Source organism: Labrus mixtus, chromosome 23 (genome assembly GCF_963584025.1).
Source record: "Labrus mixtus chromosome 23, fLabMix1.1, whole genome shotgun sequence".
Classification (NCBI taxonomy): Eukaryota; Metazoa; Chordata; class Actinopteri; order Labriformes; family Labridae; genus Labrus; species Labrus mixtus.
The window spans coordinates 18,569,935-18,583,343 of NC_083634.1; the positions used below are offsets into that span (position 1 = coordinate 18,569,935).

General features: G+C 41.1%; 2 protein-coding genes across 11 annotated transcripts in view; one reads left to right on the forward strand and one right to left on the reverse strand.

Moving 5' to 3' along the window:
• The window catches only part of LOC132958711 (Fc receptor-like protein 4), a 44,670-nt gene that overhangs the window by 16,895 nt on the left and 14,366 nt on the right, over positions 1 to 13,409 (reverse strand). For 3 of the 8 annotated variants that reach the window (XM_061031723.1, XM_061031722.1, XM_061031721.1), the window contains exons 7-10: positions 1,330 to 1,572; positions 865 to 981; positions 501 to 557; positions 156 to 242 (exon numbers count right to left, since the gene is read on the reverse strand). In XM_061031723.1, the coding sequence (XP_060887706.1) occupies positions 156 to 242; positions 501 to 557; positions 865 to 981; positions 1,330 to 1,572 (504 nt within the window). Of the gene's footprint in view, positions 1 to 155; positions 243 to 500; positions 558 to 864; positions 982 to 1,329; positions 1,573 to 3,246; positions 3,299 to 3,540; positions 3,636 to 11,277; positions 11,447 to 11,697; positions 11,793 to 12,752; positions 12,840 to 13,166; positions 13,224 to 13,409 lie in introns of those variants that run through there. The other 5 variants (XM_061031726.1, XM_061031724.1, XM_061031725.1 and 2 more) reach the window with 5 other exon arrangements.
• LOC132958731 (Fc receptor-like protein 5) overlaps positions 1 to 13,409 on the forward strand; it is a 42,204-nt gene that overhangs the window by 4,559 nt on the left and 24,236 nt on the right. Inside the window, exons 1-5 of one of the 3 annotated variants that reach the window (XM_061031768.1) lie at positions 7,860 to 8,073; positions 8,157 to 8,201; positions 8,299 to 8,562; positions 8,640 to 8,882; positions 9,236 to 9,373. In XM_061031768.1, coding sequence (XP_060887751.1) covers positions 8,043 to 8,073; positions 8,157 to 8,201; positions 8,299 to 8,562; positions 8,640 to 8,882; positions 9,236 to 9,373 — 721 coding nt within the window. In that variant the 5' untranslated portion in view covers positions 7,860 to 8,042. Of the gene's footprint in view, positions 1 to 7,859; positions 8,074 to 8,156; positions 8,202 to 8,298; positions 8,563 to 8,639; positions 8,883 to 9,235; positions 9,374 to 13,409 lie in introns of those variants that run through there. The other 2 variants (XM_061031766.1, XM_061031767.1) reach the window with 2 other exon arrangements.

Consider the following 13,409-nt stretch of genomic DNA (forward strand, 5'->3'; position numbering starts at 1 on the left):
CATTCAAAATATATATAGATTTCAAAGTCGAGCAATTATATCCACAAACTGAAAATGTTCTATTTCAAGAAGAAAGGAGTTTAAGATCGAGACATAGGATGGAGAATCGTGAATGTGAAATGAACCGGGACAGGATAAACTGTCAAGTGAGGTACCTCTCTTTGTCCTGTCTTTTGTAATCGCAGCATACATCGCTTGGTCGCTTGGTGCATCTGCTGCCACTCGACGTGCCTCAACAGTGACTGAAAATGCAAATGTGTTATAAGAATCCACATCGATACAGTACACAGGCATTAAAAAAAATATATATATATATATAAAAAATAATTTGTCTTTTTCTAATGAGGACTGAAGGACAACAGATTTACCTTTTCACACTTCAAAGGACATTTGCTCTGATTATTGTCGATAAGACGAGCAGGCTGCTTTTTAAAAAAATCTATCACTCCTTTGTTTTAAGCACAAGTTTACCTGAACATGCTAATGGTTCCTGTTCTTACCTGTTTGAACCTCAGCTGTGCCTGACTGAGGTGCCAGTGTGAACAAGTACAGCATCACTGCAGTGCATGAAATAAAAAAAACCCCACTATGAACAGGGAACCAGGAAGACATTGAGACATGATGAAAATACAACGCCACTTCCTGGTTTAAAAATGTGCAATTTGCAACTAGGACTGACGGCCGACGATCTCCTTGGTGTGTCAGGGCCTTTAGAATCCATAAGCTGTGTTCAAGACCCCACTGTTATTAACTGGCCCATTCATCCATTAAATACATTAAACAAACGTAAAATGCAAATATTCCACAGGGACTGTGACCCATCAATCACTATAAACGCCTCTCGTTAGTGAAATGTGTTTGTACCTTTGTTCCGAATATATTTGCCAAAATGAAGAAGTCCAACCAGCAACAACAGAATCGATAAAACAGTCATAACTATCCATGGGGTAGAACAGGATGAGAAATTCTCTCCCTGGTTTTCTGTAATGTAATCACAAAGTAATAAAGGAAACAATGACAGAGGATTTTAGGTTTGGATGGATTGAAAGATGAGACGAAAAATTAAGATTTTAAACCTGAATGTTTCAACTTTTACTATTAATGTAAAGTATGCAGTTTAATTGTGCACAATTCAAGTTTGTTAAAACTCTTGAATCATTGTCAATATGAGACCACAGATTCACTGGGTAACCTACAAAGGGATGAAGAGGATGTGAGTTAATGTAAGCTGTCCTTTTCAAATCAATCGATGTACTGTTTCAACACATAGTTATATCACTATATATATTATATTTTTAAATTTGATTTGGTAACACTGATGTGTCTCACCTTGGACAGCCATCAGACTCTCGGCTGATTCTCTTCCTCCAGAGATGCTACACTTGTAGAATCCTTCATCGCGTTTGGAAACACTGGGGATGCTCAGGTTTCCTGTAGAGCTTCTTCTGATAAGGCGGCCATCTTTGTAGAAATCAGCTGAGAGATTGGATGAGGTCGTCTTGTGTCTGCAGCGCAGAGTCACAGCCTCTCCCTCCACCACACTGATGGGACTCTCCAGGATCACAGGATCAGCTGAACAACATGGGGTTCATATTTTATATCACACAAAGATGAGTGCATGTAAAGATGTCGTCTTAATGCAAACATACCAGTAACAGTGATGTCGATGATTTCGCTTCTCTTCCCATCTCCAGACTCACACCAGTATTGCCCACTGTCCCCTGGAAAAATATTAGGAATAGTGCAGGATGACCTTTTTGATGTCACTGTAGTTTGACATTTGAGTAATTCCCCTTTGGACCGATGTACAATTTTCAATCCAGTCGGGTCATGAGAGCCCTCACAATGGAAGATCAGAGACTCGTATTCAAAGAACTGCAGTCTGTTTGGTTCAAGACGGAGAATCAGTGAATCTGAAACAAATCAAAGAAAGACATGTTCTCTTATTTCACCAGAAAGTACCAACTGAAGTTAAAATACAACTAAGCATCAACCTGGTACTTACCAACGTCCTGAACATGTGCACACAGCAGAAATAACACGTGGACCACTGGAATAACAAAAGAGATGAGCTCCACATAAGTGAGACGTGTTTTGACAGTCGTATATTCAACTGATTCTTACAGCTCCTAAAGCTGCCTCTGATGTTTGACTTTTAAATATTTTTTTCTTTCAGGGAGAAAATCTCATATAAATATTCTGAACCTGAAATCCTTTCCGAGCCCCAAGACCATCCTCTGCATTAAACCGTCATTACCATCCTAACCTTGAACGACTACACTCTTTAGTTTTAACCAAACGTACTCACAGAGTTTGATGCAGAGCGCGCTGTCCTCCATGTTGACTGTCTGAACACCAAACTGAACTGAAGTGTAACTGAGGAGGGGCTTCATCCTGTGTGGCCTATTTATGCTGCTCATGTTCCCCTAAGTTTGACACTTAGATTTTTTTCAAAACGAAGTTCACACTGACTGAACTGCTGTGGTGGTGGTAACACCTCAGTTGATAGATTAGTGTCATTGGGCGGAGTCAAAGAACGAAGCGGACTGCTATGATGTGAAAACATTGATTCAAACACGTAACGTCAGGCAGTTTGAACTAACAAGGTCAGCTGTTAAAAATATAAACACAAGATATCTGTAGACATAACTGCAGGCTGAAACTGTAAGCCCTCATCCTTCAGTCACTTTAGTCATTTGATGGTCAGGTGTTGCTGCTGTGAGCCTGAAACAACCTGCAATAGAACCGTCCACACAGTTTTACAGCAACAATATGGACGACTTTCAGCGTTTTCCGAGTCCTGCTGGTTTTTGTTGAACATGTTAAATATGAATCGGGATTGCTGATTAGAAGACCCTGAGAAAATACTGTTTGCATTAAAGAATAAACACCAGTACACTTCTTTAGTGGCACAGTTATTTTCTGTCATCTCATGTATGACATTTACAATCACGTTAGACTTAAAGTGTCAGACTAATTTCTTTATTTGGACTCGGTCAGCGTGCTTCAGGTGAAAGTGAAGCTGCAGCATCAAGGTGGAGGTTGACCACAGTTTCACACTCATGTAAATACACACAGTAGATGGAAATGTGGGTTTAACTGTCATTATATAATAACAGATAATACATCTAAAAATACAAACCGCATCTAATTAATATATCTTTAAACATCAACACATGTAGGGCCCAAAGCATGAAAACCATTTCTACAATGCAAAATAAAATTGTTTTTTCACATATCAGGTTAAACCAAACATCTCACGTGCTGCTCGTCCTTCAATCAGCAGTCACGCTGCGACCTGAAGACAGAAAAGGTTAATAGCTCTGAGCATACCACATTTATATGAAACACGGGTCGTATCATTCTGAGAAGCATGACAGCTAAAGTTTGAACTGAAGCATGTAGGAAATGCTGCCTTAAGAGGTGCTTTGGTTGAACATCAACGTCCAGTGATGTTTGAAAGCTGCAAATATGGGTCATGTTCTAACCTCTGCTGTCCATCCTACCAGATATGAATGTCAGTAATGTCCTGAGTCTTACCTACTTGATCAAAGAATAGAGGGGTTCCTGTGTCAAAGGTCGGTTGGTACCAGCTGAGTGAACTGTCGCCGTCATGATTCTGGATACTCCTTGCTCTGTTTTGAGTATAGATTGAATTATCTCACAGTGTTGCCAAAATACTTACTAGAACACTTGAACATCAGGCACCATTTAGTTTACGTTTTTATTACAATAAGTCTCACTCAGTTGTTGAGTGTCACTTGGGTCACCCAAAGTGGAGTTTATTCTAAGCTATGGTTATCGCCTCCTTGTTTAAGCTTGAAACGTTTCACCTTATTTAGCACATTTTCTAAAGTATTTGATTATTTTGATGAAATGAAAGGAATTCTTTGCTTTAACCTTTCTGATCTTTTGCTATCCTGTTATTTTGGGTTCTTGGAGGCTTAGGTTTGAATCCTATTTGTTAAAACTTTCCTAAATCCTGCTACCTCTAATGTGTGTGATTTATTATTCATCAATATGCAGATGATGCCCTGTTGTATGTCTGTTAACTGTATTAAATCATTAGCCATTAAATCCAAGCTTGAATATTTGACTTTTTAAGTTAAAATAATCAATAATAATAACTTTATTTGTAGTTTACAAAGTGATATGTTATGCATATTCTCAGTGTTTGAACCTGAAGTGTAATTTTCACTTCTCTGGAGACTTGTAGACCATGTATGTTTTGTATGTATGTTGTATTTCCCTCAGGGATTAATAAAGGATATCAAAAAAATATTTCTGTCCATTTCATGGCCTTGAGATACAGACTCATGAAGTAGTCATTTATTGTTGTCAAACTACACCAGGTTCAAGAGGAAAGTTGTTTTAGCTCAAGACATAGGATGGAGAATCGTGAATGTGAAATGAACCGTGACAGGATAAACTGTCAAGTGACGTATCTCTCTTTGTCCTGTCTATTGTAATCGCAGCACATCGCTTGGTCGCTTGGTGCATCTGCTGCCACTCGACAGGCCTCAACAGTGACTGAAAATACAAATGTGTTATAAGAATCCACATCGATACAGTACACAGGCATTCAAAATATATATCGATTTCCAAGTCGAGCAATTATACCCACAAACTGAACATTTTCTCTTTCTCCAAAGAACATGAGTTCTAAAGTCAAAGTCAAAGTCAAAGTCAACTTTATTGTCAATTTCAAAATATGCCAGACATACAGTGGAATCGAAATTGCGTTTGTCTCCGACCCGCGGTGCAATACAACCAAAATGAGGTAAAAAGATAAGGTAAAATAGATAAAATAAAATGAGGTAAAAATAAGATAAATAATATTTACAGTAATAAATTCTAAATTGTGCAAAATGGTAAATAAAATAAATAAATTACAATTTTAAGAAAAAGAAACTTGTACAATATGTGCAGTGTGCATTAAACTGATTGATAATTAGTTATTATTCCAGAGTTCTTGGTGGCAAACGGGAGGGGGTTTCAACATCCAGTGTTCGTGGGGGCAGAGGGGGGGGAAGGAAGAGAGGGGAGAGAGTTAAGCTTCCTGACAGCTTGGTGGAAGAAGCTGTTTCCCAGTCTGGTGGAGCCGGCCCGCAGGCTGCAGTACCGTCTCCCCGATGGCAGGAGGCTGAAGAGGCTGTGTGAGGGGTGGGTGGGGTCACGCACAATGCTAGTTGCTTTGCGGGTGAGGCGGGTACCGTAGAGGTCCAGAAGAGAGGGGAGTGGGACACCGATAATCCGTTCAGCAGCCTTCACTGTGCGCTACAGGGTCTTGCGGTTGGCAGCAGTGCAGCTCCCAAGCCACACAGTGATGCAGCTGGTCAGGATGCTCTCGATGGTGCCTCTGTAGAAGGAGCACATGATGGTTGGGGGGGCTCGTGCTCTCTTCAGCTTGCGGAGGAAGTAGAGGCGCTGCTGGGACTTCTTGACCAGTGATGTGGTGTTGGTTGTCCAGGAGAGATCCTCACTGATGTGAACCCCCAGGAACTTGGTGCTGCTCACTCTCTGCACAGCAGCACCGTCGATGGTCAGTGGGGGTTTAGGAGTGGGGACTCTCCGGAAGTCGACAACAACCTCCTTGGTCTTGTCGACGTTCAGGAAGAGGTTGTTGTCTCTACACCATGTGGCCAGTTGGCTGACCTCCATCCTGTAGTGCGTCTCATCGTTGTTGGAGATGAGACCAACCACTGTTGTGTCGTCCGCGAACTTCACAATGTGGTTGCTGCTGAAGGATGGAGCGCAGTCGTGGGTCAGCAGCGTGAAGAGCAGGGGGCTGAGCACACAACCTTGGGGGGCCCCAGTGCTCATGACGGTGGTTTTTGATGTGCTGCCGCCGACCCGCACTGTCTGAGGCCTCTCGCTGAGGAAGTCCAGCAGCCAGTTGCACAGGGAAGTGCTGAGCCCCAGCTGGTCCAGTTTGCCGATCAGCTGCTGAGGGATGATGGTGTTGAATGCTGAACTGAAGTCTATGAAAAGCATTCTGACGTATGAGTTTTTGGTGTCCAGGTGGGTGAGGGCTGGGTGAAGAGCAGAACAGATAGCATCCTCGGTGGATCTGTTACCTCGGTATGCAAACTGGTAGGGGTCCAGGGTGGCGGGGTGGGTGGATTTGATGTGGGCCATGACTAACCTTTTAAAGCACTTTATGGCGATGGGGGTCAGTGCAACGGGTCGATAGTCATTGAAAGTGGATGGTGAGGGCTTCTTTGGAACGGGTATGATGGTGGTGGCTTTGAAGCACGACGGAACAACAGCCTGACTCAGAGAAGCGTTGAAAATGTCCGTGAAGACATCTTTGAGCTCCTCTGCACAGTCCTTCAGCACACGGCCAGGAATGTTGTCTGGACCTGCAGCCTTGCGGATGTTGATCTTGGAGAAGGTTCTCTTCACGCTGGCTGCAGTCAGGCACAGGGTCTGGTCGTGGGGAGGGGGGGGTGGTCTTCTGTGGGGGCATGCTGTTGTGTGCTTCAAACCTGGCAAAGAAGCTGTTGAGGTCGTTCAGCAGAGAGGTGTTGCTGTCACAGGTCTGTGGCATGGGTTTGTAGTCCGTGATGGTCTGGATACCACGCCACAGGCTCTGCGCGTCTCTGCTGTCTTTGAAGTGTCCGGTTATTTTTTGTGTGTAGCTGCGTTTGGCTTCCCTGATGCCACGGGACAGGTTGGCCCTCGCTGTTCTCAGGCAGGCTGCGTCCCCAGCTCTGAAGGCGGTGTTCCTGGCCCTCAGTAGCCCGCGTACCTCTCCTGTCAGCCATGGCTTCTGGTTAGCCCGGGTGGTGATGGTTCTGGTGGTGGTGACATCAGCAATGCATTTGCTAATGTAGGAGGTAACAGTGTCAGAGTACTCCTCAATGTCTGTGTGGTTGTTGTAGGTGGCTGCCTGCTTGAACATCTCCCAGTCTGTGGTATCAAAGCAGTCTAGTAGTGCAGCAGAGGCCCCCTCTGGCCACACACATACCTGCTTCAGAACTGGTTTGGTGACTTGAGTGGCCGGTGTGGGGGAGGGGTGAAGCTTTGCAAGGTCGCTGTGTTATCTCTCTCGGTTGATAGAAAAGACGACACTTTATGATCACAAACTCTGCCAGCGGTGAACAGTGTTTACATACCACATCAGCATCTCGACACCAAGCATCACTGATGTAAACACAGACTCCACCACCTTTCTTCTTTCCTCCTTTAATAAGGATTCTGTCCGAACAGTAGCATGTGAATTGTTCAAGCTGAACGGCGGAGTCTGGGATGTGTTCGTTCAGCCAGCTAAAACACGGAGAAAAGTCAAGAAATGTTAGAAAAAGAAGAAAACATCGCTCTATCGGGAGAGAGAGAGGCGGCTGCGACTGGTCGCGCCGCCAGTCAGTCAAATTACTGTAATTAAATAATTTGTCTTTTTCTAATGAGGACTGAAGGACAACAGATTTACCTTTTCACACTTCAAAGGGCATTTGCTCTGATTATCGTCGATAAGACGAGCAGGCTGCTTTTTTAAAAATCTATCACTTCTTTGTTTTAAGCACAAGTTTACCTGAACATGCTAATGGTACCTGTTCTTACCTGTTTGAACCTCAGTTGTGCCTGACTGAGGTGCCAGTGTGGACAAGTACAGCAACACTGCAGTGTATGAAATAAAAAAAAAAAACCACTATGAACAGGGAACCAGGAAGACATTGAGACATGATGAAACAATAACGCCACTTCCTGGTTTAAAACATTTCAGTGGTCTTGCTTTGTTCTTGCTTTGTTTTTTCACAGCAGATATTCGTCAAATACAGTTATAAATTAAAAAGTTGGTTATAACCAACCATTCACGTAATAAGTTCTGTTTTAGATGTTTGCATCATTAGTGTTTAACTATTCTGGTCTGATGAAAAGTTGAAAATGGCGCTGGCGTTCTCAGCCAGAAGAGGCGGAGGCGACACATAAGGAGGGGTCTGTGGGGAAATATTTTCAACCCTAACCACAAACCATGTATCGCATTAGCAGCAGAAATCCTCACCTCGTGGACACTTCAGTCATATGTTCAGAGAGTCAACATGGAGGTCTGTGCTCTTAACCTCAGGCTGTGTGAGTATGATTCTTTATCTGTTTCATAGATATTTCCGTAACTGTTTTTATGAGATCTAACGTACAACTCTTCTTCTTTCCAGTGATCTGTGTCTTATTCCTGCTGGGTGCACATGTTCAAGATGTGGGTATGTACCGTTAAGTTTCTCAATGTTATTGTTCAAATGCTTCATTTTGGTATTTTGTATGACATAAGAGAACATATCTTTCTCTGATTTGTTTCAGATTCACTGATTCTCCGTCTTGAACCAAACAGACTGCAGTTCTTTGAATACGAGTCTCTGATCTTCCATTGTGAGGGCTCTCATGACCCGACTGGATTGAAAATTGTACATCGGTCCAAAGGGGAATTACTCAAATGTCAAACTACAGTGACATCAAAAAGGTCATCCTGCACTATTCCTAATGTTCTTCCAGGGGACAGTGGGCAATACTGGTGTGAGTCTAGAGATGGGAAGAGAAGCGACATCATCCATATCAATGTTACTGGTATGTTTGCATTAAGACGAGATCTTTACATGCACTCATCTTTGTGTGATATAAAATATGAACCCCATATTTTTCAGATGGTCCTGTGATCCTGGAGAGTCCCATCAGTGTGATGGAGGGAGAGGCTGTGACTCTGCGCTGCAGACACAAGACGACCTCATCCAACCTCTCAGCTGATTTCTACAAAGATGGCCGCCTTATCAGAAGAAGCTCTACAGGAAACATGAGCATCCCCAGTGTTTCCAAACGTGATGAAGGATTCTACAAGTGTATCATCTCTGGAGGAAGAGAATCAGCCGAGAGTCTGATGGCTGTCCAAGGTGAGACACATCAGTGTTACCAAATCAAATTGAAAAATACGTGTGATATAACTATGTGTTGAACCTGAAGCAGATTATATTGATTGATTTGAAAAGGACAGCGTACATTAATCATCATACAGACGGATGTAAATGTACTTCCATGTGGGATGGGTCTTATAAATGACCTGACACGAAAATAAAATATTAATTTATTCATATACCCAAGTTAGCCAAAGGCTCACATCCTCTTCATCCCTTTGTAGGTTACCCAGTGAATCTGTGGTCTCATATTGACAAAGATTCAAGAGAATTGAGCTAGAACTTTACACTACGAGAAGGCGTGCATTATTTCTATTTCTTCTTCTTTGCAGAGTTACACCAAGAGATTCATGCGTCCTCAGATCTTCCGTTCATCATCTTCAGAAACATTCTCCCTGTAGTATTGATGGCTTTGCTGCTGGTGCTGCTGGGACGGCTCCACTGTGGAAAACTCCGAGGTAAACCCACAGGTAAACAACAGCACCTCATGTGCACTCAAATTGAGATGGAGATACTGAAATAAAGGATAGAACGGGATGAACGACAAAGACAGACATTTTCTCAAAAGTCTTGTTTGGTTGCCAGAAATGAAGAGCATCCCATAATGCTTCATTCAGATACTCAGCTGCTGTCTTCCATGTGTTACAGTGCACCTTGTTAATTACATGTAATGATGATCCACTTATATTCAGTGCATGTTGTGCAAACCAATGAAAACATTTTTAATCAGCTAAAAGAATCCAATCTAATGTTTTGAAATGAGCAGATCAAAGAAAATGGCAGCACTTCCTGTTTGACAGGTTTCACATATTTAATTCACTTGTTTGTGAATGTCCAACAGATGTTCGTTCTTTTTCTGTATAAGGACCTGAAGATATCACAAGTCAAATAACATTGTGCACAGTTTGTTTCAGTGTCTTTCTATATTTAATATTCACATCTGAAACCACATCTTCTCTAACCCTTACCCACGAGCCGCAACTCATCTCAGCGTTATTTATAGAGCACCTGTCATACGTAAAGTCTGTGAGCCCATAATGTTTGTGTGAACACAGTCACTGTTACAAAAGGACCCGAGATTAAAATTGTCTTTAAAACCCACATCATGTGCTGCGCAAGCAATCAGCAGGCGCAGCTCAGAGCTTCACTTCCTGCTCATATCTACATAAAATATCGACCAATAATACGAATATTTGTGATGGTAACATGAACATTTAAACTATAATATTCCACTGAATGGTTTTATATCAATAACAATGTAAAATATGTCTGCCTCTCTGTAACAACAGTTCACACTTTTATTAAAGATGTGTGATGGAAGTTTTTTTTGTGTCTTCTTTTCATGCAGTGTGGTCATTGTACAGCAGGGGGAACTCATTGTTAGAGTTGTACCAACATTAACCCATTAATTACCAGCTATACTAAATTAGGTTTGATCAGGAATAGTGTCTCAGATTTCTTTATGTTGGAGGTAGAAATTTGAAAATGGCGATGGTGACTTAAAATGCACGTTGCTACACAAAGCAAGGTGACCAATCTATTTCCAACACCTTGTTTGGTAGACAAAGTAATGTTCACAAAGGAAAACACATGCTAAATATTGTTCTGAGTCCAATGGTGGATACAAATTAAAGGTTAAAACAATTGTTTTATTCACAGTGAGAACCCATAAAGAAGATCTGATTCATAATTCATTCAAAGCTTTTTCTTTTTTTTCTGTGACAAAAGTCAAAAACCTGCCACCTTCAAACCCTTCACACTTGTGAACTCTTCTATAACTCTACGTACCTGAGTCATGTTTGTGTGAAAGAAAGAGAGAGAATGTACCGCTGCCAGCCGATCAGAATCAAGAACTCTTTTCTTGAAAGGTCCTGGATTTACTTCAGATTCTGTTCAGACATTCAGTCCCCAGATGGTGAAACTCATCTTTTCGTAGAGACAGTGAAATATTGGATCTAATTAGCATTAGCATGTTAGCATGGCAATTTTGAACATATTAGCTTGCATTGTAATAGCATTCAGCTCAAAGCATTTGAGAGCTACTACTGTTACTGTCCACTCAAAAAGACGTTTTTGTTGAACATGTTGAATATGAATCTGGATCGCTGATAAGAAGAACCTGAGAAAATACTGTTTGCATGAAAGAATAAACACCAGTACACTTCTTTAATGGCACAGTTATTTTCTGTCTTATCATGTATGACATTTACAACCACATTAGACTTAAAGTGTCAGACTCATTTCTTTATTTGGACTCGATCAGCGTGCTTCAGGTGGTGGTTGACCACAGTTTCACACTCATGTGAATACACACAGCAAATGGAACATGTGGGTTTAACTGTCACTATATAATAACAGGTAATACATCTGAAAATACAAACCGCATCTCTTTAATATATCTTTAAACATCAACACATGTAGGGCGCAAAGCATGGAAACCATTTCTACAATGCAAAATAAAATAAAAAGTGTTTTTTCACACATCAGGTTCAACCAAACGTCTCATGTGCTGCTCGTCCTTCAGTCAGTCGTCACGCTGCGACCTGAAGACAGAAAGGGTTAACAGCTCTGAGCATACCACATTGATATAAAAAAACACGGGTCATATCATTCTGAGAAGCATGACAGCTAAAGTTTGAACCGAAGCATGTAGGAAATGCTGCCTTAAGTGGTGCTTTGGTTGAACATCAACGTCCAGTGACATAAACGTTTGAAAGCTGTAAATATGGGTCATGTTCTAACCTCTGCTCTCCATCCTACCAGATATGAATGTCAGTAATGTCCTGAGTCTTACCTACTTGATCAAAGAATAGAGGGGTTCCTGTGTCAAAGGTCGGTTGGTACCAGCTGAGTGAACTGTCGCCGTCATTACTCTGGATACTCCTTGCTCTGTTTTGAGTACAGATTGAATTATCTCACAGTGTTGCCAAAATACTTACTAGAACACTTGAACATCAGGCAACATTTACTTTACGTTTTTATAAATAACAATTAGTCTCACCCAGTTGTTGAGTGTCACTTGGGTCACCCAAAGTGGAGTTCATTCTAAGCTACGGTTATAGCCTCCTTATTTAAGCTTGAAACGTTTCACCTTATTTAGCACATTTTCTAAAGTATTTGACTATTTTTAAGAAATGAAAGGAATTCTTTGCTTTAACCTTTCTGATCTTTTGCTATCCTGTTATTTTGGGTTCTACGAGGCTTAGGTTTGAATCCTATTTGTTAAAACTTTCCTAAATCCTGCTACCTCTCGTGTGTGATTTATTATTCATCAATATGCAGATGACGCCCTGTTCTATGTCTGTTAACTGTATTAAACCATTAGGCATTAAATCCAAGCTTGAATAGAAAAACTTTTTAATTAACAATAATCAATAATAATAACTTTATTTGTAGTTTACAAAGTGCTATGTTATGCATATTCTCAGTGCTTGAATCTGAAGTGTACATTTCACTTCTCTGTAGACTTTATCAGAGAATATGTCTGCAGCTGAATTCACCTTGACGACTACTTTAAATCTCATATAGAAATAAGCTGTTTTTGTTTCTCAGTGAAGAACTTTACCATTATGTTTAAAAATATAAAATAACCCTACCTAAAGTCTTCAACAACATTTTAGACCATGTATGTTTTGTATGAATGTTGTATTTCCCTCAGGGATTAATAAAGGATATCAAAAAATGATTTCTGTCCATTTCATGGCCTTGAGATACAGACTCATGAAGTAGTCATTTAATGTTGTTAAACTACCACAGGTTCAAGAGGAAAGTTGTTTAATATCAAGACATAGGATGGAGAATCGTGAATGTGAAATGAACCGTGACAGGATAAACTGTCCAGTGATGTACCTCTCTTTGTTCTGTCTTTTGTAATCGCAGCATACATCGCTTGGTCGCTTGGTGCATCTGCTGCCACTCGACGGGCCTCAACAGTGACTGAAAATACAAATGTGTGATAAGAATCCACATTGATACATTACACAGGCATTAAAAATATATACCGATTTCCAAGTCGAGCAATCATATCCACAAACTGAACATTTTCTCTTTCTCCAAAGAACATGAGTTTTAAATTACTGTAATTAAATAATTTGTCTTTTTCTAATGAGGACTGAAGGACAACAGATTTACCTTTTCACACTTCAAAGGACATTTGCTCTGATTATCGTCGATAAGACGAGCAGGCTGCTTTTTAAAAAAATCTATCACTCCTTTGTTTTAAGCACAAGTTTACCTGAACATGCTAATGGTACCTGTTCTTACCTGTTTGAACCTCAGCTGGACCTGATTGAGGTGCCAGTGTGGACAAGTACAGCATCACTGCAGTGCATGAAATAAAAAAAACACTAAGAACAGGGAACCAGGAAGACATTGAGACATGATGAAAATACAACGCCACTTCCTGGTTTAAAAATGTGCAATTTGCAACTAGGACTGACGGCCGACGATCTCCTTGGTGTGTCAGGGCCTTTAGAATCCATAAGCTGTGTTCAAGACCCCACTGTT